The sequence below is a fragment of the Zootermopsis nevadensis genome, unplaced genomic scaffold (genome assembly GCF_977971745.1).
Source record: "Zootermopsis nevadensis isolate Lab colony 2312 unplaced genomic scaffold, Znev_1.0 Znev_ptg000289l, whole genome shotgun sequence".
Classification (NCBI taxonomy): domain Eukaryota; kingdom Metazoa; phylum Arthropoda; class Insecta; order Blattodea; family Termopsidae; genus Zootermopsis; species Zootermopsis nevadensis.
In genome coordinates, this window is record NW_028259414.1 from 1 (window position 1) to 27,448 (window position 27,448).

General features: G+C 35.4%; 1 protein-coding gene and 1 long non-coding RNA gene across 16 annotated transcripts; one reads left to right on the forward strand and one right to left on the reverse strand.

The window, feature by feature from the left end:
* Nucleotides 1-77: 77 nt before the first annotated feature.
* Nucleotides 78-27,321, forward strand: LOC147870386 (uncharacterized). 15 transcript variants are annotated; one of them, XR_015533476.1, is made up of 13 exons: nt 176-673; nt 939-1,258; nt 2,645-2,775; nt 4,297-4,494; nt 6,915-7,015; nt 9,189-9,352; nt 9,618-9,937; nt 11,324-11,454; nt 12,976-13,173; nt 15,594-15,694; nt 18,665-18,783; nt 21,344-21,552; nt 22,910-27,321. XR_015533476.1 is itself a non-coding variant. In XM_087342278.1 (12 exons), the coding sequence occupies exons 8-12, from the start codon at nt 11,441-11,443 to the stop codon at nt 21,446-21,448; spliced, it is 537 nt and encodes a 178-aa protein (XP_087198404.1). In that variant the 5' UTR covers nt 176-673; nt 939-1,258; nt 2,645-2,775; nt 4,297-4,494; nt 6,915-7,015; nt 9,189-9,352; nt 9,618-9,937; nt 11,324-11,440; the 3' UTR covers nt 21,449-27,321. The 15 variants fall into 15 exon arrangements, 10 of the variants coding, with proteins under 10 accessions (XP_087198404.1, XP_087198405.1, XP_087198410.1 ...); XR_015533478.1 differs by having other exon boundaries at nt 25,392-27,321; XR_015533477.1 differs by having other exon boundaries at nt 21,344-21,539.
* On the reverse strand, nt 17,939-18,729 carry LOC147870387 (uncharacterized). Its single transcript, XR_015533481.1, has 2 exons — nt 18,628-18,729; nt 17,939-18,080 (listed from the first exon to the last, which is right to left on the reverse strand). It is a non-coding gene; the product is annotated as an uncharacterized LOC147870387 (long non-coding RNA).
* Nucleotides 27,322-27,448: the final 127 nt, after the last annotated feature.

Genomic DNA, 27,448 nt, shown 5'->3' on the forward strand with positions numbered 1-27,448 from the left:
AAAATCAAAAAACGCTGGAAATTGTCCAAAAAGCGCACAAAACCAAGAAATTTTGAAAAATTCCACTTTCAAAAATTTCAAAATTTTTGGGTGTTGTGAGCTTTTCAGACAATTTCCATCGTTTTTTGATTTTTCGAAAAATTTTGAATTTTTTTTTCAAAACTCTCACCAAGGGATGCATGCCAACCTCGGCGAATGCCTCACTATGTCTCTGCCGGACTCGTCCTCGATCCGTGTCTGTCTACTGCTTTCTGTCGCACATTTTGCAACATCTCACAGTTAGAACATCTCGTAGAATAACCTGTCTTGACTGTGACCTATGTAGCAGGTACTTCAAGAGCAACATTGACAAGTTTATTCGGTTCAGGATGTCTATTTCTCGGCCACCAATATTTCTGAATCTTGTCGTTGCTTTTCGATAGGAAGGACAAAGTCATGGACATAAGAGCTGAAAGTAGAATTGACATGTAATTGGAACTGTCGAATTATTTTAAAATATAAATTTTATCATAGATTCTTCTCTCGTAAACGTGATTCAAGCAATGGTCGTCTGAAGAAGGGAAGAACTCCAGATGGATGGATGGATGGAGATGTCAGTCCTGAGAGAAAACCAGTTGGCATGGGCCGCACTAGTAGACTACATGTGCGGACACCACGAGCGAGGGTCTCGCAGGTGAGCTTCTATACAATAAGGTTGTAATAAGAGGTACATGAAATATCCATTCGACTTCTATTTAATAAAAGGTTATGTTTTGGCTTCCTTATCCATCTTCAGGGCTTGTTACAGACGGTGTTTAATTTTGATATGACTTTTGTTCCTCTGTGTATAAAATTTCTCATGTACTGTCTCTAATTCTTTTGGTATTCTGCAGTTGGGGGGCTAAGCTGCCCTCTTATTCAGTTGTGCGTTACTTCATATTCTGCTAATTTTATTTCAGTAATAAATATAAATTAATTAACGAGTAAACAGATTGCTTTCGGATGGACTCGAGAATTATTCCACCTGCCATCCCAGACAGAAGTCCAAAAGTAATGTCTGTCCCAGCTGTCTCAGGAGCGGAATCTATTGGCAACGAGATATTCGACTCATCAACGAGTACTTCTGTGGTGTAAGGATCTTCCCTGGACAGGACCCGACTCATGTGTACGTGGGCTGGGTAACAACGCAGTATCACTTCTTCAGCAAGGATTTCAATCAGAGTAGTGTCCGCAAGGCTTCTGTTATGATTGTGGATGACGATGACAGAATTATTGAAAGGTGACAACGTAATCCTCTGTGTTCTAATTTTCTTGCCACGTTCTGCAATAGCGATGGCTTACGTAACGTTACAAGAAACTATTTAAGTTTATTCCAATTGAAACTGAGCTGTTACGTATACGTAATTAAGTTTATAGTCTTTTGAATTTAGAAACATTGGAATGCTTTTCTTTTTTGTAAGGAAAGGTGGTCTTATGTTATTATTACACGGTTTTAGTTCACATGTGTACATCCCACTAATTATTTTAGATTCATTTTGTGTTATCACTAAATTTGGTATGTCTCTCATGCAATTAGAAGCCATACCAACTTTATACCCTCTAATTTCCCCACAACCAGTAATGCCATCTTGGCTGCGTTACAAACGTATGAGGTGGGATTCGTTACCTCGTTCACAAGACTCCTCCTCGTTGTTCACTGGTATTAATACTTTTTAGCTTTGAAATTATGAAATTTGAAAGCAAACTATTAAGTTTTGTTACGATAGCATCGATCGTCAGAGTTGCTACGTGGTCCGTGCTGACGAACTCTACGATGAAGTGACTCATGATTCATCAGGCAAAGGGGCATCACGGGGAATGTGACAGTATTAACAGAAAGTTTGTTTTTAACGATTAATAACAACAAAATAGATCCTTGACGTATTACAGTTTCACGCTTACGATTTCCCTTCATTTCCATAACGAATAAGGACATTTATTATTTCAGTAGAGTTTATTTTAAGAAAATTTGGGCAAAGTATAAGTATTTTTAAAATTATGATTGGAAATTGCTCATTCTCATAATCTAATCTGAAATTATCAAAATCTAGCTTTATGTAGAGAAAGAAGGATTTTATTTCTCTTGGTAATGAAATTGTTTGGCGTATGATACTTCTTTAATGTTCCGACGTGTAGTGTTTTCTAGCGTAGTATAAAAATTATAAAATGTTGGTCCCTTTACAGTATTTTTCTCCCTTATTATGTGGTTTGGGGTGAGACGTCCACAAACAAAATGGTGTCCCGGTGAGGTTGCCAAGATTGCAGCAGAAATAAATTATGTTTTTTTGAGGGAAATTGAAATATTTAATAAATCTGTGTATCTCCAACTGGACCAATTTAAAACCGACAGTGTTATGCTATGATGTGCATGTGTTTTGATAAAACAGCGTACGTCTCTTAAAAACCCATACAGGACGCTGAAGTAAAATACGCATTGATCAGGAAATTGTACTTTGTAACTTCGAAAGTTTCTCAAGATATTGTTCACAAGAATTCTTATAATTGGAAGGAATGTTACGCGTATATTAGATTCATATTCTGAAAGATATTGTGAATTTATTGATGTGTTTAGTGGGAAATGTGAACGTACTGTGTAAACTTCTCTTCTCCTACGTTGTTTTGATAGATGGAACCTGAAACATCTTTGTGGCAGCAACGAGCAAGGAAGTGTTGCAGATAGAGTTGGGTAGGACATCAACCACCCTGCCACTTTCAGCTGCACTGCTTCAGAACTCTGAGAGGCATGTTATACCACAGGTTAGGTTAGGTTAGGTTAGGTCTATATACACTAGTTGCTTTTAAGAGGTATCAAGTTTTAAGTCACATTACCAATTTCAAGTGATTATTATTATTATTCAGTGTTCTGTCTTACGACAGGTCCATTGCTCTGCCCAAACAGAGCTCTCCAGTTGTCCCTATTCTCGGCTTCTCGCTTTAATTCCTGGAACGTCATCTTTTTTCCTTGTTTAAGGTCGTCGGTTGGCTGTATCAGTCTTCTTCCCAGCCCTCGCTTTCCTTCAACCTGGCCTTCGATGATGTCACTCAGTAACCCATTCCTTCTCATAATATGTCCCAGCCAGTTGGCTTTCCTTCGTGTAATCTTTGCTCGTTGACTCTCCTCAATACTTCTTCGTTGGTCACTCGATCCGTCCACCTGATCTTCTCTATTCTTCTCCAACACCACATTTCAAAACTCTCCAGGTATTTCTGTTCCTTCTTCTTGAGTGTCCAAGTCTCTGCTCCATACGTAACACTTCACTAGTTTCTTCTTCATCTCCAAGCCCAACTTGCTAGTGAGAAGTATCCTCTTCTTGACGAAAGCTGCCTTGGCCATGGCTATCCTTGCTTTTACTTCCTTGGTGCATAGGGCGTCCGTCGTGACTATGCTTCCGAAGTACTTGAAATGCTCCACATTCTCCATCTGTTGGTTTCCAATTACAACGTTCAATGGTTCTGCTCTCGGTGCTATCCTCATTACCTTTGATTTTTCAATGTTGATTTCCATTCCATACTCTCTACCTGTCTCCACTAACTTGTCCATCATGTTCTGTAATTCCTCCTCTTCCTTTGCCAGTACTACTAATTCGTCTGTATACTTTACAGTCTTTATCACTCTTCCTCCAATTTTGAAGTCTCCTGTTCCCTCCAGAGCTTCCTTGGCAAGTCATTCCCCGTACAGGTTAAAAAGCAGCATCCCTGTCTTACACCTCTACCTATCTCAATGCTGTTGGTGTCTCCTGAGTCCAGTCTCACTTTGACTTTTTGCTGCATGTACAGGTTTTCGATTAGTCTTCTATTTCAAGTGATATGCTGCATAAAATGAGTCGGCACTGTAAAGAGATGCAGACAGAAATTTAGTTACAGAACAAAACCAAGTACAGAATTTTGCACTAACATTTGCATAATTTATTTATATAATCTAGATTGTAGGGCATTTTTCAGATTCCTTCATTATTATTATATGTTTTGTGTGTTGTTACTTTAATACATACTGAGGAGATGGACAGGATTTTCTGTAACTACAAATGTGATATTTAACAGATACGTCATCCAATATTTTTTTAAACCTGGCTAAATGCGTTAAATTATTTTAATTTTCTATATTCTGACATAAAAGTCTGCAAAACATTATTATTTACCAAAGCAAAATAATGAATGTAATCAGTCACTTTCAGGTCTTATTTTTATACAGTTCCTTCAGAACATGTGTCCGTCGGCCAGAACTTTTGTGACCACATGCTTATTTTTAATAAATCATTGTTTCTCTCTTTTTTTAAGTTTCCACCAAGACTTAAAACCTCATCAGTGGGCACGAGTACCCAATCAATCTCTGCAAGTGCACGCCCCGAAGCTGTCAGACATTCGTGGTTGGAGTACGCTGTGTGAAGACGCTGTGTCCGTGTGGGCACTTCACATTCCAGAAGAAGACAGACGCATCGATATTTTGGAATTAATTGAGACGGAACGAATGCTGAGGTAAATGTGAACACCTCGTGACGGACGATAAATATTCATGATGCAGGACACACACGATCTTCCTTTCTGTTCACATTCGATACTATGACAGATAATGGGTACCAGGGGTCCTTTCCCCAGGAGTAAGGCGCGGCCAGGTCGTGACACTGACTACTTGCCTCCGTCTAGTGCCTGAGTTGAGAACGAGTGGGAGCTACACCTCCTCTCCCCCCCAAGCACCTACGTGGCCCGTAGCAGTTTAGCTTTACTTTTAGTTTTACAAAATGTTTAGTCTAATAGTTTGAAAATACCCCAAAGAAAACATTTTCTAAATTTGTCTCTCAAGAAATGACAATCTGAAAGACGTCGAATTTAAAAAAAAAGACTGCTTTATCTTTCACAACCCACAATTTAGTAAGTGAATCTGGTGTCATTAATTTTAGAGCCTGTTACTGCGGTTGAAGGAACTTACGCACTGGAGATGATATTCTGGCAGGTTAACAGAATGGATGAAATACTAAAGCCCCTTGCAGCATAATTGATTATGGGATGATCGCCTTTCAAATTATAACCTGTACCTCGAGGAAAAACGTAATAGTTCGCCCAGCGTAACCCAGAAATCTGTAGCAAATAAGAGTCTTATTTGGCTAGAGAGCTCATTGCAGTTTCATTTCAAAGGTGACAGGATTACAGTTTCGTATGTAGAGAATCTGAGTATAAATATTGTAGTGTACGCGTTTCCGAAATATTTGCCTCGGCTGATTAATACCACTGGAATATAATAGAATTTCCTAAGAGGCTTTTGTCTTACGGTTCTCACGCCCACACTCTCACTTTGTACGCCGCGCTCCGCTACCAGTCCAATTATCGTGCAGCTCACGCCCTCTGTCTCCATGTGGACCAGAAACAACTATTATATGTCAGGGCCCTTGCGACAGGGTTTCTATGATCTGCTTCACTTGGAATCACATGCTACGGCGATGCGAGTAGTTCTTGCTGCTTTGCTCATCCTAATACTTATACGATATTAGTGCCATAATTAAATTTATAATTTTAAACTGTATTTTATAATAGTTTACGTAAACAGATTCTTCTCGTCGTTATTCAGATTATCCATTTTTAAGTGTTGCGTAATGTTTTTTGCGTGCTTGTCTTAAATTCATTGAATCCCATTCTGCTGTAATTAAAATGAATTTTAATTCTCATCTGTAAATTTTATATCAGTTCTGACATGGTGCTTTATCCTCCTTACGTATTTTTACGTACTTCAGACCTACAAATCTTCTTCAGATATTTACGACGAGAAATCCGAACACAAGATGGAAGAGAATTCACAGACCCCACAGCAGTAGAATCTTACTTCTGTAGTTTGACTTTGTAGACATTTCGTTGTGTTAAGTGTGCAAATAGGAATTGGAAGCAGCACAGCGCATAATTATAAAACATAACTTTGCTAATCTTTTACTAGTCTTGTGTTTTTCCATACGATTCTTATTTTGTCAGTGTCGAGTCTTAAAAATTTTGTGTTCATCTGTTTGGCCTAATTTGATTGTATATTCATAAGTTACTGTAGTATATGTTAATTAAATTTTGAGTTTTAGGTAATCACCTCAAGTAATGATTTTGTCTTTCGGGGAGGTTTGTAAAAATGAATATATCGTCCCGTTGGGTCCAGAGTTAAAGGAATTATATGAAGATCCTGCAATGGACCATAATCTGCGCTGCCTAAAAACAGAATCAGTTAAGACCACAGATGAATATGACAGACGTACATTTTTAAATTATTGTAAGAAGAATAGAAAATATTATTAGAATTCTGTTTTGCTAATAAAATGTTGTTAAACTTGTTGTACTCTGTGAAAAAAGAGAAAATACGTACACACACGTGCACGTAAAAACTTTATAATGCTGAATCAGGATTACATTTTTTTTGATATTGGGATTCGAATTTATTGAAGTCTGTGATGTGATTGGTTCTTATTCTCGCAGTTACAGTTGAATCCTGTTTGGATTAAAGCAACAAATTGGATAAAATATTTCTTAAACTGCATGTTTGAATACAAGTACAGTGATCCCTTGGTTCCACAGGGTCCCATTTTTATATTAATGATAAAAATTTTAATAAATGATATGTTTGTATCATATGGCCAATCAGATTGCTTCTAAGTCGAATATTTACGTATTCAATAAATTCAATTAAAGATAAAGATTTCCGTCTTCTGGGTTGTTGCGCCGTGTAGTCTGGTCGATGTTAACCAACGTTTCGGAGGTCATACTGCCTCCGTCATCAGGGCGATTAAGGATAGTTTTTGTGGGACCAGTTACAAGAGACTACTGCGTATAAATTGTATAAACTTGGGCATTTGTTGAATGGTTTGGTTCGATTTATTCTTTATAAAGAGCCGTGCGTGTACTGATGAAAATGTTCGATGTTATTTCAGGCCCTCGCTGAAACTGGTGGACCGTTCGTTGCTGGTTGAGGATGTTGTTAAGTCGCTGATCACGATTGATCCAGGGACTTGGGATGAATCGTTTCAGAAAGGTAATTTTTGTATGTGTATAATAATTTGAGATAAAAGCTGGGAAGAGAGAGCATTTAAATATTAACCTTTCTTGGCCTTGCATTATGGCTTATGTGCGTTCGAGCTGGCCACTAGCATACAACTAAACCATTAATGTTTTAGGTACGACATCTAAATTCCCGTGGTCTACGCGCGTGTATATAAAGTGATCCTTGTTACAAAATACAGTGTATTTATTGCATTTTTAAGCTTAGAATGTCAAATGAAAGCTCTGTTCTTGAGAATGAACCCATTTACCTGAACGTAGAGTTTTTGTAAAAATCTGTCTTTATATACGTAACTACTTTACATTTATTTTCAGTTATTTCAGGTTTCTTTAGCCCCGAACCCTCAGTTTTGTAGTCGTGTTGTACGACCTGACTGTTCGTGCCTCGACGCAGGGTCTGTGAAGTTATTTCTAGACTGAGTTAGCTGTATGAATAACTTTTGATCTTTTCCTGTCAATTCACGATACAGAAATGCCCACATTTTCCATGATGATTTGATATCTGAAATGAACTCTTATCACATTGGAGTGTTTAATATGGTCTTAAATAAATAAAAGAAACCTATTTCAGTGGTACACTAGGCCAGAATTTATCTGGATGGATTTCTTGTAAGAATTTTGACAAAATTTAATTATATTTGTTTAAATCTTGTCCGTCTAATCGCAATTTAAAATTTAAAATATTTAAAATACCATATGATGTTCTCTATCGAAACATTCGATTTACACTAGAACATCATTTTTTTCTCACGACGTGTTTCAGTTCTTAGATGAATTATCTTCAGGTGTATAAAATTAAAATTATATAAACTTGAACATAATTTCTAAAAATGCAACTTTTTTTATATATTATTGTATTTTAGTCAGATGTTTATCATATATCAATGATGTTCTCTTCCAGATTCCATTTTAATAACATATTCGAAGTTGTTCTATATATGTACGTCGTGTTTAATATGACTTTTTGTGTGGGTGAATGTTTTTGTATCAGCCAGAATTGAGAGTTCCAACTATCTGGAAGTATTGCCGTGTTTAAATTTTAAATTGTGATTAGACGGACGAGATTTAAACAAATATATATTTATCACAATATGACGCAAGTTTATCATCTCAAAAATTTAATTAAGAAAACAACGGAAGACAGGGCGCAGTCTGATGGGAAAATAATGAAGGTTGACAGCTTGCACGCATATGGTAAACAATATACTTACGATTCATCATCACACTCTTACTCTACTGTGAAATAATTCTGTCTCTAAATATATATTCACCTCGTAAGGTTCCATTTAAGGTTTGTTAATATCTGATTAATAGGAATATTACTCCTATGTTTCTTCTCAATCTGGGATAATAAGCTTGGTAATATTTTACGTCTTATCTGCCTGGATATTGTTATCCTCAGTGCAGCAGAAATCTTTTCTGTGATGCCAGAATAAATTTGAATTTGGCCCACGAGGCTTCATGAATTTAAACTCCCGACCACCAATAGCCATCGTACTCACAGGCGGTTTACGAAGATATAATAATTTGAGATACCAGTATGTCGGAGAAAGATGTGGACAGTAAAGTAGTGGCTGGAATTTAATGGCTTGAAACATTTTTGATTTTTCGAAAAATTTTGAAAAAAAATGTAAAAAATCAAAAAACGCTGGAAATTGTCCAAAAAGCGCACAAAACCAAGAAATTTTGAAAAATTCCACTTTCAAAAATTTCAAAATTTTTGGGTGTTGTGAGCTTTTCAGACAATTTCCATCGTTTTTTGATTTTTCGAAAAATTTTGAATTTTTTTTTCAAAACTCTCACCAAGGGATGCATGCCAACCTCGGCGAATGCCTCACTATGTCTCTGCCGGACTCGTCCTCGATCCGTGTCTGTCTACTGCTTTCTGTCGCACATTTTGCAACATCTCACAGTTAGAACATCTCGTAGAATAACCTGTCTTGACTGTGACCTATGTAGCAGGTACTTCAAGAGCAACATTGACAAGTTTATTCGGTTCAGGATGTCTATTTCTCGGCCACCAATATTTCTGAATCTTGTCGTTGCTTTTCGATAGGAAGGACAAAGTCATGGACATAAGAGCTGAAAGTAGAATTGACATGTAATTGGAACTGTCGAATTATTTTAAAATATAAATTTTATCATAGATTCTTCTCTCGTAAACGTGATTCAAGCAATGGTCGTCTGAAGAAGGGAAGAACTCCAGATGGATGGATGGATGGATGGAGATGTCAGTCCTGAGAGAAAACCAGTTGGCATGGGCCGCACTAGTAGACTACATGTGCGGACACCACGAGCGAGGGTCTCGCAGGTGAGCTTCTATACAATAAGGTTGTAATAAGAGGTACATGAAATATCCATTCGACTTCTATTTAATAAAAGGTTATGTTTTGGCTTCCTTATCCATCTTCAGGGCTTGTTACAGACGGTGTTTAATTTTGATATGACTTTTGTTCCTCTGTGTATAAAATTTCTCATGTACTGTCTCTAATTCTTTTGGTATTCTGCAGTTGGGGGGCTAAGCTGCCCTCTTATTCAGTTGTGCGTTACTTCATATTCTGCTAATTTTATTTCAGTAATAAATATAAATTAATTAACGAGTAAACAGATTGCTTTCGGATGGACTCGAGAATTATTCCACCTGCCATCCCAGACAGAAGTCCAAAAGTAATGTCTGTCCCAGCTGTCTCAGGAGCGGAATCTATTGGCAACGAGATATTCGACTCATCAACGAGTACTTCTGTGGTGTAAGGATCTTCCCTGGACAGGACCCGACTCATGTGTACGTGGGCTGGGTAACAACGCAGTATCACTTCTTCAGCAAGGATTTCAATCAGAGTAGTGTCCGCAAGGCTTCTGTTATGATTGTGGATGACGATGACAGAATTATTGAAAGGTGACAACGTAATCCTCTGTGTTCTAATTTTCTTGCCACGTTCTGCAATAGCGATGGCTTACGTAACGTTACAAGAAACTATTTAAGTTTATTCCAATTGAAACTGAGCTGTTACGTATACGTAATTAAGTTTATAGTCTTTTGAATTTAGAAACATTGGAATGCTTTTCTTTTTTGTAAGGAAAGGTGGTCTTATGTTATTATTACACGGTTTTAGTTCACATGTGTACATCCCACTAATTATTTTAGATTCATTTTGTGTTATCACTAAATTTGGTATGTCTCTCATGCAATTAGAAGCCATACCAACTTTATACCCTCTAATTTCCCCACAACCAGTAATGCCATCTTGGCTGCGTTACAAACGTATGAGGTGGGATTCGTTACCTCGTTCACAAGACTCCTCCTCGTTGTTCACTGGTATTAATACTTTTTAGCTTTGAAATTATGAAATTTGAAAGCAAACTATTAAGTTTTGTTACGATAGCATCGATCGTCAGAGTTGCTACGTGGTCCGTGCTGACGAACTCTACGATGAAGTGACTCATGATTCATCAGGCAAAGGGGCATCACGGGGAATGTGACAGTATTAACAGAAAGTTTGTTTTTAACGATTAATAACAACAAAATAGATCCTTGACGTATTACAGTTTCACGCTTACGATTTCCCTTCATTTCCATAACGAATAAGGACATTTATTATTTCAGTAGAGTTTATTTTAAGAAAATTTGGGCAAAGTATAAGTATTTTTAAAATTATGATTGGAAATTGCTCATTCTCATAATCTAATCTGAAATTATCAAAATCTAGCTTTATGTAGAGAAAGAAGGATTTTATTTCTCTTGGTAATGAAATTGTTTGGCGTATGATACTTCTTTAATGTTCCGACGTGTAGTGTTTTCTAGCGTAGTATAAAAATTATAAAATGTTGGTCCCTTTACAGTATTTTTCTCCCTTATTATGTGGTTTGGGGTGAGACGTCCACAAACAAAATGGTGTCCCGGTGAGGTTGCCAAGATTGCAGCAGAAATAAATTATGTTTTTTTGAGGGAAATTGAAATATTTAATAAATCTGTGTATCTCCAACTGGACCAATTTAAAACCGACAGTGTTATGCTATGATGTGCATGTGTTTTGATAAAACAGCGTACGTCTCTTAAAAACCCATACAGGACGCTGAAGTAAAATACGCATTGATCAGGAAATTGTACTTTGTAACTTCGAAAGTTTCTCAAGATATTGTTCACAAGAATTCTTATAATTGGAAGGAATGTTACGCGTATATTAGATTCATATTCTGAAAGATATTGTGAATTTATTGATGTGTTTAGTGGGAAATGTGAACGTACTGTGTAAACTTCTCTTCTCCTACGTTGTTTTGATAGATGGAACCTGAAACATCTTTGTGGCAGCAACGAGCAAGGAAGTGTTGCAGATAGAGTTGGGTAGGACATCAACCACCCTGCCACTTTCAGCTGCACTGCTTCAGAACTCTGAGAGGCATGTTATACCACAGGTTAGGTTAGGTTAGGTTAGGTCTATATACACTAGTTGCTTTTAAGAGGTATCAAGTTTTAAGTCACATTACCAATTTCAAGTGATTATTATTATTATTCAGTGTTCTGTCTTACGACAGGTCCATTGCTCTGCCCAAACAGAGCTCTCCAGTTGTCCCTATTCTCGGCTTCTCGCTTTAATTCCTGGAACGTCATCTTTTTTCCTTGTTTAAGGTCGTCGGTTGGCTGTATCAGTCTTCTTCCCAGCCCTCGCTTTCCTTCAACCTGGCCTTCGATGATGTCACTCAGTAACCCATTCCTTCTCATAATATGTCCCAGCCAGTTGGCTTTCCTTCGTGTAATCTTTGCTCGTTGACTCTCCTCAATACTTCTTCGTTGGTCACTCGATCCGTCCACCTGATCTTCTCTATTCTTCTCCAACACCACATTTCAAAACTCTCCAGGTATTTCTGTTCCTTCTTCTTGAGTGTCCAAGTCTCTGCTCCATACGTAACACTTCACTAGTTTCTTCTTCATCTCCAAGCCCAACTTGCTAGTGAGAAGTATCCTCTTCTTGACGAAAGCTGCCTTGGCCATGGCTATCCTTGCTTTTACTTTCTTGGTGCATAGGGCGTCCGTCATGACTATGCTTCCGAAGTACTTGAAATGCTCCACATTCTCCATCTGTTGGTTTCCAATTACAACGTTCAATGGTTCTGCTCTCGGTGCTATCCTCATTACCTTTGATTTTTCAATGTTGATTTCCATTCCATACTCTCTACCTGTCTCCACTAACTTGTCCATCATGTTCTGTAATTCCTCCTCTTCCTTTGCCAATACTACTAATTCGTCTGTATACTTTACAGTCTTTATCACTCTTCCTCCAATTTTGAAGTCTCCTGTTCCCTCCAGAGCTTCCTTGGCAAGTCATTCCCCGTACAGGTTAAAAAGCAGCATCCCTGTCTTACACCTCTACCTATCTCAATGCTGTTGGTGTCTCCTGAGTCCAGTCTCACTTTGACTTTTTGCTGCATGTACAGGTTTTCGATTAGTCTTCTATTTCAAGTGATATGCTGCATAAAATGAGTCGGCACTGTAAAGAGATGCAGACAGAAATTTAGTTACAGAACAAAACCAAGTACAGAATTTTGCACTAACATTTGCATAATTTATTTATATAATCTAGATTGTAGGGCATTTTTCAGATTCCTTCATTATTATTATATGTATTGTGTGTTGTTACTTTAATACATACTGAGGAGATGGACAGGATTTTCTGTAACTACAAATGTGATATTTAACAGATACGTCATCCAATATTTTTTTAAACCTGGCTAAATGCGTTAAATTATTTTAATTTTCTATATTCTGACATAAAAGTCTGCAAAACATTATTATTTACCAAAGCAAAATAATGAATGTAATCAGTCACTTTCAGGTCTTATTTTTATACAGTTCCTTCAGAACATGTGTCCGTCGGCCAGAACTTTTGTGACCACATGCTTATTTTTAATAAATCATTGTTTCTCTCTTTTTTTAAGTTTCCACCAAGACTTAAAACCTCATCAGTGGGCACGAGTACCCAATCAATCTCTGCAAGTGCACGCCCCGAAGCTGTCAGACATTCGTGGTTGGAGTACGCTGTGTGAAGACGCTGTGTCCGTGTCGGCACTTCACATTCCAGAAGAAGACAGACGCATCGATATTTTGGAATTAATTGAGACGGAACGAATGCTGAGGTAAATGTGAACACCTCGTGACGGACGATAAATATTCATGATGCAGGACACACACGATCTTCCTTTCTGTTCACATTCGATACTATGACAGATAATGGGTACCAGGGGTCCTTTCCCCAGGAGTAAGGCGCGGCCAGGTCGTGACACTGACTACTTGCCTCCGTCTAGTGCCTGAGTTGAGAACGAGTGGGAGCTACACCTCCTCTCCCCCCCAAGCACCTACGTGGCCCGTAGCAGTTTAGCTTTACTTTTAGTTTTACAAAATGTTTAGTCTAATAGTTTGAAAATACCCCAAAGAAAACATTTTCTAAATTTGTCTCTCAAGAAATGACAATCTGAAAGACGTCGAATTTAAAAAAAAAGACTGCTTTATCTTTCACAACCCACAATTTAGTAAGTGAATCTGGTGTCATTAATTTTAGAGCCTGTTACTGCGGTTGAAGGAACTTACGCACTGGAGATGATATTCTGGCAGGTTAACAGAATGGATGAAATACTAAAGCCCCTTGCAGCATAATTGATTATGGGATGATCGCCTTTCAAATTATAACCTGTACCTCGAGGAAAAACGTAATAGTTCGCCCAGCGTAACCCAGAAATCTGTAGCAAATAAGAGTCTTATTTGGCTAGAGAGCTCATTGCTGTTTCATTTCAAAGGTGACAGGATTACAGTTTCGTATGTAGAGAATCTGAGTATAAATATTGTAGTGTACGCGTTTCCGAAATATTTGCCTCGGCTGATTAATACCACTGGAATATAATAGAATTTCCTAAGAGGCTTTTGTCTTACGGTTCTCACGCCCACACTCTCACTTTGTACGCCGCGCTCCGCTACCAGTCCAATTATCGTGCAGCTCACGCCCTCTGTCTCCATGTGGACCAGAAACAACTATTATATGTCAGGGCCCTTGCGACAGGGTTTCTATGATCTGCTTCACTTGGAATCACATGCTACGGCGATGCGAGTAGTTCTTGCTGCTTTGCTCATCCTAATACTTATACGATATTAGTGCCATAATTAAATTTATAATTTTAAACTGTATTTTATAATAGTTTACGTAAACAGATTCTTCTCGTCGTTATTCAGATTATCCATTTTTAAGTGTTGCGTAATGTTTTTTGCGTGCTTGTCTTAAATTCATTGAATCCCATTCTGCTGTAATTAAAATGAATTTTAATTCTCATCTGTAAATTTTATATCAGTTCTGACATGGTGCTTTATCCTCCTTACGTATTTTTACGTACTTCAGACCTACAAATCTTCTTCAGATATTTACGACGAGAAATCCGAACACAAGATGGAAGAGAATTCACAGACCCCACAGCAGTAGAATCTTACTTCTGTAGTTTGACTTTGTAGACATTTCGTTGTGTTAAGTGTGCAAATAGGAATTGGAAGCAGCACAGCGCATAATTATAAAACATAACTTTGCTAATCTTTTACTAGTCTTGTGTTTTTCCATACGATTCTTATTTTGTCAGTGTCGAGTCTTAAAAATTTTGTGTTCATCTGTTTGGCCTAATTTGATTGTATATTCATAAGTTACTGTAGTATATGTTAATTAAATTTTGAGTTTTAGGTAATCACCTCAAGTAATGATTTTGTCTTTCGGGGAGGTTTGTAAAAATGAATATATCGTCCCGTTGGGTCCAGAGTTAAAGGAATTATATGAAGATCCTGCAATGGACCATAATCTGCGCTGCCTAAAAACAGAATCAGTTAAGACCACAGATGAATATGACAGACGTACATTTTTAAATTATTGTAAGAAGAATAGAAAATATTATTAGAATTCTGTTTTGCTAATAAAATGTTGTTAAACTTGTTGTACTCTGTGAAAAAAGAGAAAATACGTACACACACGTGCACGTAAAAACTTTATAATGCTGAATCAGGATTACATTTTTTTTGATATTGGGATTCGAATTTATTGAAGTCTGTGATGTGATTGGTTCTTATTCTCGCAGTTACAGTTGAATCCTGTTTGGATTAAAGCAACAAATTGGATAAAATATTTCTTAAACTGCATGTTTGAATACAAGTACAGTGATCCCTTGGTTCCACAGGGTCCCATTTTTATATTAATGATAAAAATTTTAATAAATGATATGTTTGTATCATATGGCCAATCAGATTGCTTCTAAGTCGAATATTTACGTATTCAATAAATTCAATTAAAGATAAAGATTTCTGTCTTCTGGGTTGTTGCGCCGTGTAGTCTGGTCGATGTTAACCAACGTTTCGGAGGTCATACTGCCTCCGTCATCAGGGCGATTAAGGATAGTTTTTGTGGGACCAGTTACAAGAGACTACTGCGTATAAATTGTATAAACTTGGGCATTTGTTGAATGGTTTGGTTCGATTTATTCTTTATAAAGAGCCGTGCGTGTACTGATGAAAATGTTCGATGTTATTTCAGGCCCTCGCTGAAACTGGTGGACCGTTCGTTGCTGGTTGAGGATGTTGTTAAGTCGCTGATCACGATTGATCCAGGGACTTGGGATGAATCGTTTCAGAAAGGTAATTTTTGTATGTGTATAATAATTTGAGATAAAAGCTGGGAAGAGAGAGCATTTAAATATTAACCTTTCTTGGCCTTGCATTATGGCTTATGTGCGTTCGAGCTGGCCACTAGCATACAACTAAACCATTAATGTTTTAGGTACGACATCTAAATTCCCGTGGTCTACGCGCGTGTATATAAAGTGATCCTTGTTACAAAATACAGTGTATTTATTGCATTTTTAAGCTTAGAATGTCAAATGAAAGCTCTGTTCTTGAGAATGAACCCATTTACCTGAACGTAGAGTTTTTGTAAAAATCTGTCTTTATATACGTAACTACTTTACATTTATTTTCAGTTATTTCAGGTTTCTTTAGCCCCGAACCCTCAGTTTTGTAGTCGTGTTGTACGACCTGACTGTTCGTGCCTCGACGCAGGGTCTGTGAAGTTATTTCTAGACTGAGTTAGCTGTATGAATAACTTTTGATCTTTTCCTGTCAATTCACGATACAGAAATGCCCACATTTTCCATGATGATTTGATATCTGAAATGAACTCTTATCACATTGGAGTGTTTAATATGGTCTTAAATAAATAAAAGAAACCTATTTCAGTGGTACACTAGGCCAGAATTTATCTGGATGGATTTCTTGTAAGAATTTTGACAAAATTTAATTATATTTGTTTAAATCTTGTCCGTCTAATCGCAATTTAAAATTTAAAATATTTAAAATACCATATGATGTTCTCTATCGAAACATTCGATTTACACTAGAACATCATTTTTTTCTCACGACGTGTTTCAGTTCTTAGATGAATTATCTTCAGGTGTATAAAATTAAAATTATATAAACTTGAACATAATTTCTAAAAATGCAACTTTTTTTATATATTATTGTATTTTAGTCAGATGTTTATCATATATCAATGATGTTCTCTTCCAGATTCCATTTTAATAACATATTCGAAGTTGTTCTATATATGTACGTCGTGTTTAATATGAACTTTTTGTGGATGAATGTTTTTGTATCAGCCAGAATTGAGAGTTCCAACTATCTGGAAGTATTGCCGTGTTTAAATTTTAAATTGTGATTAGACGGACAAAGATTTAAACAAATATATATTTATCACAATATGACGCAACTTTATCATCTCAAAAATTTAATTAAGAAAACAACGGAAGACAGGGCGCAGTCTGATGGGAAAATAATGAAGGTTGACAGCTTGCACGCATATGGTAAACAATATACTTACGATTCATCATCACACTCTTACTCTACTGCGAAATAATTCTGTCTCTAAATATATATTCACCTCGTTAGGTTCCATTTAAGGTTTGTTAATATCTGATTAATAGGAATATTACTCCTATGTTTCTCCTCAATCTGGGATAATAAGCTTGGTAATATTTTACGTCTTATCTGCCTGGATATTGTTATCCTCAGTGCAGCAGAAATCTTTTCTGTGATGCCAGAATAAATTTGAATTTGGTCCACGAGGCTTCATGAATTTAAACTCCCGACCACCAAGAGCCATCGTATTCACAGGCGGTTTACGAAGATGTAATAATTTGAGATACCAGTATGTCGGAGAAAGATGTGGACAGTAAAGTAGTGGCTTGAAACATTGATAAACTTGAGTTCCTTATTTTTACTTGTTCAATTTTATCAGTCTAAACACAATAAAATATTATTATTAAATATTAAAATATTATTACAATTAACATTTAAATATTTAAAACTTATTAAAATGACGCTCTCCATCGAAATGCTCGATTTAGATGGAGAGCATCATTTTAATATATTTTTAATATTTAGATGTTAATTGTAATAATATTTTAATATTTAATAATAATATTTTATTGTGTTTAGACTGATAAAATTGAACAAGTATATATCTCAACACAATATGACGCAACATTATAATCTCATTTCCTTATTTTTATTAAAAATTTGTTCTTCTTGGACATAAAAGAATGTAATTTTCTGTATGTCGCCTACCATAACTTCATGTAATTTTTTCTGAATTTGACACAGATACATAGAAATCTTAGTATTTCGTTAACTTTTTTTCAAACTTAGAACTGTAATTGTCTCCTACTATAACTAATTTATTTACTACCTGTCGCAGTATTAAATGTTATATATTTAATATCTTACTCCGTAAATCATAAATCAAATACTGTTAAGTATTTGGTACTTTTATTTATATTTGTGTTTGAAGATTCTGGGTTTAAATGCCTGAGGTCAGACTGTTCTTTCGTATTTATATTTTCTTGAAGTTCTGTAGTCCTTCCAGTTGAATCCTGTGACAGTTGCCTTAAAATCGGCCACATTCGCTTTCTTCCATATCCTCCTCCTCCTCAACTCGTTATAGGTACTCATTATCCCATAACCTGTACAGCTGAGAAATAAACTGAGAATCAGAAATATCCAACAGGAATGCACTGTGACTCTGTTTTCAAAATTACTATCCAAATTATAATTTTGAGGATGCAACTTGCACGTAAAGCCACTAGTGTAAATTAGCCTTGAAACTTTTGTTCCGACAAGTCTCGAAATAAAAGACTTTAAAATACAATTTTAGGCGTTATGCGAGAGATTCAAGATCTTTGTTCAACCTGTTCTGCAAATATATTTATCACCGTAGAATAAACCTAAATTCAAGATATTCAGGTGCTACACGGACAGAAAAATGTCTGATAAAAATGTACGCTAAAATAATATATAGAAATTGTATTTAAGTTATTATTAATTTGAATCTTTATATAATTATATTCACCTGAAGATAGTTCTTTTAGGAACTGAAACATGTCGTGGAAAAAATGATGGTCTAATGTAAATCGAATATTTCGATAAAGAACATCATTTGATAAATTTTAAATATTTTAATATTTAATAAGAAGATTTAAAATATATATTTATTATATCACGATATGACGCAACTTTACCATCTCATAAATATAAATTGTTCATCTTCTTTTACAGGTAGTGCTCCCATCGATGGAAAAATATTTTGGCACTCACAGAAATTACTTCGTCTCTGCGGCAACTGCTGCCAGCAACGTAGGGGCCGCATCTTTGAAGGAGAAAGAAATGGTGGCCAGGTAAATAAGGTGTTTCGAGAAAATGAGTTGAGGTTCAGGTATGCAAAGAGTTTGACTGACGAGCATTTAAGGTCTTACGAGCTTTCGGCACCTTCATTTATTAACTTTACGTGCGGTCAACTCTACTGGTACTTAAAATATTTTACCTACACATTACTTAACTGTTGCTTTATATCAGTGAAGGAAGAACATACCAAAAATGAAGTTCTGAGGGGATTATGTAAACCTGAGAGAGATGACGTAACAAGGAATTATTAAGTATCACAGCCAAATATGATTCCTGCTTCATGTTTGGGAGATCCTACATTCAAATCTGAGCCTGGAGACCAGGTTCATGGGGTTTCTTTTAATCTTTCTTGGCAAATTATGTGGTGTTATGTGCGTCTAAGCCGTGCGTTATTCATTCCACATGAAATAGCTCGATAATGGACGAACGAAGTTTTATCGAGTTTGACGTTTCATGATTTCGTAATAAATTGTTGTGCCATATCAGTTTCCATTTAAGTCAGACTATTTTAATGACCGCATTTTACAAGAGAATAAAATATTTTGTATTGTAATCTTATCACGACAGATCAATAAATTGAAAACACTTTCTTCAATTTTGTTAGCATCAAACCATAACAATAAATAAAATGAGATGGTAAAGTTGCGTCATATTGTGATATAATAAATATATATTTTAAATCTTGTCCGTCTAATCACAATAAATTCTTATTAAATATTAATATATTACAATAATTAACATTTAAAATATTTAAAATATATCAAATGATGTTCTTTATTGAAATATTCGATTTACATTAGACCATCATTTTTCAATGTTAATTATTGTAATATTTTAATATTTCATAAGAATTTATTGTTATTAGACGGACAAGATTTAAACAAATATATATTTATCACAATATGACGCAAGTTTATCATCTCAAAAATTTAATTAAGAAAACAACGGAAGACAGGGCGCAGTCTGATGGGAAAATAATGAAGGTTGACAGCTTGCACGCATATGGTAAACAATATACTTACAATTCATCATCACACTCTTACTCTACTGTGAAATGATTCTGTCTCTAAATATATATTCACCTCGTTAGGTTCCATTTAAGGTTTGTTAATATCTGATTAATAGGAATATTACTCCTATGTTTCTTCTCAATCTGGGATAATAAGCTTGGTAATATTTTACGTCTTATCTGCCTGGATATTGTTATCCTCAGTGCAGCAGAAATCTTTTCTGTGATGCCAGAATAAATTTGAATTTGGTCCACGAGGCTTCATGAATTTAAACTCCCGACCACCAAGAGCCATCGTATTCACAGGCGGTTTACGAAGATGTAATAATTTGAGATACCAGTATGTCGGAGAAAGATGTGGACAGTAAAGTAGTGGCTTGAAACATTGATAAACTTGAGTTCCTTATTTTTACTTGTTCAATTTTATCAGTCTAAACACAATAAAATATTATTATTAAATATTAAAATATTATTACAATTAACATTTAAATATTTAAAATATATTAAAATGATGCTCTCCATTGAAATGCTCGATTTAGATTGAGAGCATCATTTTAATATATTTTAAATATTTAAATGTTAATTGTAATAATATTTTAATATTTAATAATAATATTTTATTGTGTTTAGACTGATAAAATTGAACAAGTATATATCTCAACACAATATGACGCAACATTATCATCTCATTTCATTATTTTTATTAAAAATTTGTTCTTCTTGGACATAAAAGAATGTAATTTTTCTGTATGTCGCCTACCATAACTTGATATTATTTTTTCTGAATTGACACAGATACATGGAAATCTTAGTATTTCATTAACTTTTTTTTCAAACTTAGAACTGTAGTTGTCTCTTACTATAACTGTTTTATTTACTAACTGTCGCAGTATTAAATGTTATATATTTAATATCTTACTCCGTAAATCATAAATCAAATACTGTTAAGTATTTGGTACTTTTATTTATATTTGTGTTTGAAGATTCTGGGTTTAAATGCCTGAGGTCAGACTGTTCTTACGTATTTATATTTTCTTGAAGTTCTGTAGTCCTTCCAGTTGAATCCTGTGACAGTTGCCTTAAAATCGGCCACATTTGCTTTCTTCCATATCCTCCTCCTCCTCAACTCGTTATAGGTACTCATTATCCCATAACCTGTACAGCTGAGAAATAAACTGAGAATCAGAAATATCCAACAGGAATGCACTGTGACTGTGTTTTCAAAATTACTATCCAAATTATAATTTTGAGGATGCAACTTGCACGTAAAGCCACTAGTGTAAATTAGCTTTGAAACTTTTGTTCCGACAAGTCTCGAAATAAAAGACTTTAAATAAAATTTTAGGCATTATGCGAGAGATTCAAGATCTTTGTTCAACCTGTTCTGCAAATATATTTATCACCGTAGAATAAACCTAAATTCAAGATATTCATTTGCTACACGGACAGAAAAAATATATCATTTTTTATTATATCTAGTCTCAGCTTTTAAATCCTAATGAAATGAATGAATGAACTAAATAAATAATTTTGCTGCCGTACAGGAGATGAAGTTCCAGGAATTTAAACGAGAAGCTGAGAATAGGGAAAACTGGAGAGCTCTTTTTGGGCAGAGCAATGGACCAGTCGTAAGACAGAACACTGAATAATGATAATAGGAGGGGCCGTATGATTTACTGACTGACATGGAGAAGAAAGAGGACAGAGAGCGTTTACAGGAATTTCTGAAGTACCAAGGCTGTAAGTTACATACGTAAGTAATTCACTGAAATTAATCTGGAAATTTACCACTTTTCTCCACCTTACTTCCAGGCTTGCATAATATTAGGTATTTATTACTTAAAATTATTGTGTGAGACTGAAATTAACCTGTCCCAAGTATTTTTTGTGTATATGAGAGGAATATTTTTGTCGAAAATTAATATTTTTGTATAACGTGCGTGAAACTATTAAAAATAACTGAATTAGAAGGTGACTTATGGACCTGGAGTTTATCTTCTTGATGCTCCATTACCAGCAAATTACTTTCGTAATAGAAATTCTCATGTAATTATCCACTTGTGAAGATGACGCACGTCTCACTGCTACGGAGCAAAGGGCTTCTTGAGAAGCTAACAGTTTTCTGAACTAATAAAGAAATTCCCTGTCTGTTTTCCTTTTTCTTTGAAATTTCTGTTTCTAGTCACCGATCATTTATAAGGGTCCGAGAAAATAAGAATGTCACTAAGGTTTATAAATGGCCAACACCACTCAGTCTCCTTTGGGTGGAAAGTGGCACGACGTGTCGGATGAAATGTCATTCCACAGTAATTCTCTTTACCAGTGTACCACCACATAAATCCTAAAAACACATGCAAATTGTCATGCGCTGTTTTGTTGGCAATGCATAGAAAAATGATTACGACGTTATTGATAAATTCGTTTCAATAAATGAGTATGGTGTGACTTAAAATGTAATAAAGCTACGTTAGCACGACGATTGCCTTCTATCTCTGAACATTGGTAACCTAACGTAGACTGCTCTGTAATGTAATCCAGAGGATAGCGTTCCATATTCTTATGACATCCAAAATCTCAGATATCAAATTGGAAATACTTTTTTTTTCAATCTCACGTTGAAATGTTGTCCGAAAGAAAACAGTGTTTCGTGAGGACTTTTCTTAATTATTTAAACTGTAATAGTAAGAGTTACTTCGAGTTATTTCGTTCCTCGAAACGAATATGATATTACACAAACAGTCGTTGTTTTTTTAAAAATAAATTTTTAAATTCTGTTTATATCGTGTAAAAAAAATTTATACGACGTTAATATCTCAAATGATTCTTCTGTTGAGGCCAATCCCTTGGTGGTGGAACTGAATCCAGAGCAGGCTGCTGCTTCTGTAGAAACTTATTCAGTACCTGGACACAGCTTCAAAACTTCCACTAGAGACATTAAATTTTTCTCAAAGGTACTTAATAATTGTATAAAAGATACTTGTACCTACAAATTATTAATATTTTCAATAGCTAAGATTATATAGTATCTAACGAGAGGATTCGACTACACAGCGAAACAGTTCTCTTTCACAGCGGCAGACATTGGTTTCTAATAGCCTTAAATTTCCCAGTTCCAGGGTTACACAAAGTTTTAGCAAGAAAATTCAGCCAGCTGATGGTAAATGACTGGCACAGTGGATTTTAATATGAAGAATATTTTTAGAAAATGCAATTGTATGTCTATAACAATGTTTTGCTCTTTGCATTAATATTAATCGTGGACATCACATTCGGTACGTGCCCTAACTAATCCACGTAAGTCATGAGGTTCTATACTGCCTTGTTTCTATAATGTTACGTTAAAAAGTGTCTTCTCAGTTATTTGTTTCGTAGCGTAAATGGTGTGGTTATTGTGAATTACGTACGACGTGGGAGGAGGCAGTATTTTATAAAGTTCAGTATACGTACGAAACTACACATGAATATGGAGTGTGGAAGAGAACAGATAAAACACTGCTAACAAAGAAGTGTACAAGCAAATTTGTTTTGCTTTTGTCGTTTGTTGAAGTTCATCCAGTGCTTTTATTTTTGTAAGAATAATTTATCTGAAGACGTCCTCATAAATTACTTACGCCTACTCTTTCAAGGGAGCTTGTTAGAAAAAAACAGTATCAATTTACAAGGATGGAAAAGTGCACTCCATAACCAATCGTACAGAGCAATTGAAGATGTATTTTCGAAATTTGTGCCCGAAACATTAACTCGTTTTTCTTACTTTTATCCACAATTACAAAATTTCTTATTTTAAATTTCACAGTTCATTTTTAGTTTATAAGTTACTGTTAACAGAAGGCAGGAATTTCTTGGCTAGTTGAGCGACTCTTATGTTCTTAAGTAGGAATTCTGCTTCGTGAATTTAGTTACACGAAGCTTAAATCTAATTTATCGATTATCTCGAAAGAAAAGAACAACAACTCAAGACAAAATATGGAAGTCAATAATATTTAGGTTTTACTTGGAACATTTCTGATAACGTGATACAAATAACTTTGAAAACATACCATTCACTTCGGCGTTCGTCTATCTTTCTGCTGTTGGAGAAAATACTTAGTTTCAATACGAAACAGATGTTATGTCACAGATGCAATAAATAAGTTGCTTAAAGAATATTATCAGAAATCATTGACACTGGTATTTGAAGTGAATTTCATTAGAAATGTCACGTGAATCAGCGTAATGTTAACTCTAGGATTAATTTGCCTTGTAAGTATTACGTCGTATGAAGGATAAAAGATGTGGCACCATCGTCAAAATCATGATAATTTGGCAGTTAGTCCACTTTTTGGCCCATATTGAATATAACAACCTAGGTAGATAAAGTATGTTGTTGACGTAAATAAGTTAAATTTGATTAAGGGTACATTAGTCAAATGACTGAGACATAAAATGTAATGAAACTATTTAATTGCCTCGTTCAAGTCTGTATCAGCAAAAATAAAAATACCTTTTATCCAAAAACGCATGCAAAATAGCGAGTTACACATTTGTACGATGTGTGTACATGTTTCAACTCTTGCTCGAACTCTTAAATCCTCTTAAATTGTCTGAAGTCAGACGAGTTAAATTAATATCGAAATTAGTAATTCTGGAAGTATGAAAATTGTTTGGTTAACTATTTACTGCAATGACAGAGTTGCCGAGTTCTCAAACTGAGAAGTTTATTCCAACTCGTGTAGTGTGGAAGGAGAAGGCATGCGACATAGCAACTGCACCACGAGCTAATCCGATCATTTATTGTAATGAGTCAGTTCCTGCACTCTGACATCAACCAGTCGGCATTTTGTTTCTCCCACAAGCACTGCTCTGACTACTGTGCTGTTCCACAACGAGGCAATTGTCTAGATTTCCTCCCTTCTCACCCTTCTTCCACCCACACCTGCGTCTAACGTTAAACTAGGGTTAGCATCCCCATTCTATGAGAGTGACTAAATAACTGTGGCCCAACATTTCACATGAACAACATCTCTACAGAAATAAAGACGGTGATGCAAATTTAGCTGCTTGTTTTAAGTTCAGGGTTGTTTTATGGTGTACTTCAGTCATGAAGGGCGGACTAGTTCCTGCGTTCTTTCAAGGTAACTTTTCATAAAACTGTCAAGAAAATTCGATATTAAAAGCAGACAGTTGCTCAGCTGATCAAGATATTTCCCATGATTCACGAAACTTGAGGGTTCATTAACGTGTTCTGAGCTAGAATAACCCAATCCACGATTTCAATCGTGTCTTTGAACAACCATTTTAAAAATATCAAGGTCTATTTTTATAGGAACGTAAAGATAGCGACACGAGCCCTTGCCGATTTTTCAGAAAATATTATTCAACGTTTTTCAATGGAACTGTTTTAGGAAAAATATCGTTGGAGACGTAAGTTGGGCGAGACTCGTTCGTGGAACGGACGAGCTCGGAGTCAATATAAACAATTGCATTAAAAAACGTTGAATAATATTTTCTGAAAAATCGGCAAGGGCTCGTGTCGTTGTCTTTACGTTCCTATATAAATAGACCCTTATTCTGTCTACGTATAGCCAGCTGAGTGATCTCTTTTATTTTCAGGTTTCCCGAACAAATTTTGTACGCATTTCCGAAAACGTGTTACATGCTACTTGACATTTTTCACTTTTATTACGTTACAAACAAATAGATTAGTAGGATTAATACAATTTCTGACGGAATTCCAGTCCTCAAAACCATACTTCATCTGTTCTAGACCATCGCGGGATCAGCATTAGTTCTTACAAAGTGAAATCTTTTCGATATGTTGTCAGAGAATCCCTTTTCTAATTGCTTGTTGTCCTTATGGAAATAAGTTGTTTGAAGTGTAAATGAAAGTTACAGTTTTCCACGACTTCAAGAGAGTTATATTAAGATACCTTTGTTGCGTTTGTTTCTACTTTATATTCTAATATCTGCTTGACGTGTTAGTCCTTCATGTCTTGTTATTCTTCTGCCCCCTTCCACACTTCTGTGTTATTATTCACCAAAGTTTTAACTTTTATAATCACATTGTGAACTTTGTTCTTGGTGATTTTAATATACAGGTTTTACTTCGTGTTTGAAGACCCTCTCGTTTCATACTGTAAGCGTCATTATATTCACAGTTCATTTGGTTCACAATATCGAAAGTCATATTACTTTAGTGATAATTGTATTCGAAATTCTAATTTTATTGATTTACAATAAAAGAATACACAACTAATTTTTTTACATAGTTCATAAACTTGTTACTGCTGAAATTTGAAGTGTGGTTATTACATCTATCTGCATTAATTTTGTGCAGACTTGTCACTGATTAGATTTGTTTCGGTCTTATGTGGAAAGCCTTACACAACGTTTCTGTCTTCTCACATCAAATTCTAGCAAATGCATGTAGCAAGATCCTAAGAAACTTGATAGTCGCTCAGCTAGAAAACAAATTCCCTTTCACTAACGAAACGATAAAACTAGTTACTGTGTTTACAACAGGCCGGCTTCTATTCTGAGCCAATTAATCCAGTTCACACCATATTGTAAGAACCTGTTTAATATTATCCTATATACACGTACATATATAATTCTCTAATAAAAGAACATATAGAATTTATTAAAACGCTAGTATAATTTTGGAACTTTAAAACGGGATTTTCAGTATCCAAACACAGTGAAGAAAAAGATTCAAAAATGGTAAAGACGTCTATAGCCGCTTACGAGAAATTTTGGTGTGCTGAATATTTATCACAGTTATAATTTCAAGAAACGTGTTGTGATTTTTTGACAAGCCGTTGTTAAATAACACTGTCAAAAGTTAAATACACGTGACAACAACTCTATATCTAAGAACAAGAATGGGCTAACATGCACATTATTAAAACTGAGGAAAACATAGATGAATTTAAACGTGGTTCCTTAATTTCACTTATTAATGTTATGTAAGCCACGAATTTGAAGAAACCAAACAGCATGTAACTTAGCCTGCCTCTATATAAGTATATGGGACGATACTATGAATACATTTCTTTTATTCTTCCAATTTTGTGGCTTAGCCCACTATTGCTCTCTTCCCTTCAATTATATACTACATTCTGACATGAACTATAAGATACTATCATACACAGAGTGACCTGTGTTACATTCGTCATGCAAATGGAGTGAGTTAACTTCATTATAATTAATTCAATTTCCCAGTTGTTTCAGGACTAAAAATATTGTGGGCAATATTTTGACTGGAAGCTTTTGAATCATTCAACACTTTTTTGTCATAGGAACCAAAACGGTGTGTTAGTAACGCAACACATAAACTCGACATCATATGTTCGCCTTTTATTATTAAAGTTTACTGTTCTATAACGTCCACATCGACAAAATACACATTAGGCCTAGAATGGTTGTTACTAGTAATTCCGATCTAATTTACCTCGACTCGATACATTTGTTAGCTTCCAAATGTTTGTATTGCTGGCGTAATGCACAGGTTAACTTAAATAATAAAAGAATTCTGTTGTTTCTACATCGTTTACTCGCTTTATTTCCTCTGTGTTTTATTCAGTCTTGTTTACAAGCTACTAATCTAACCTAACCTATTGCTGTTTCATTGTAAGCACAGCGCCATGAAGTATGAAGAGGAATGGAACCTA

Bases quoted from the DNA above. Each gene is read 5' to 3' on its own strand.
- LOC147870386 (XM_087342278.1), top strand. The intron at 13,174-15,593 runs GTAAATGTGAAC...ATGTTATTTCAG, and splicing joins GAGACGGAACGAATGCTGAG to GCCCTCGCTGAAACTGGTGG. The intron at 18,784-21,343 runs GTAAATAAGGTG...GCTGCCGTACAG, and splicing joins GAGAAAGAAATGGTGGCCAG to GAGATGAAGTTCCAGGAATT.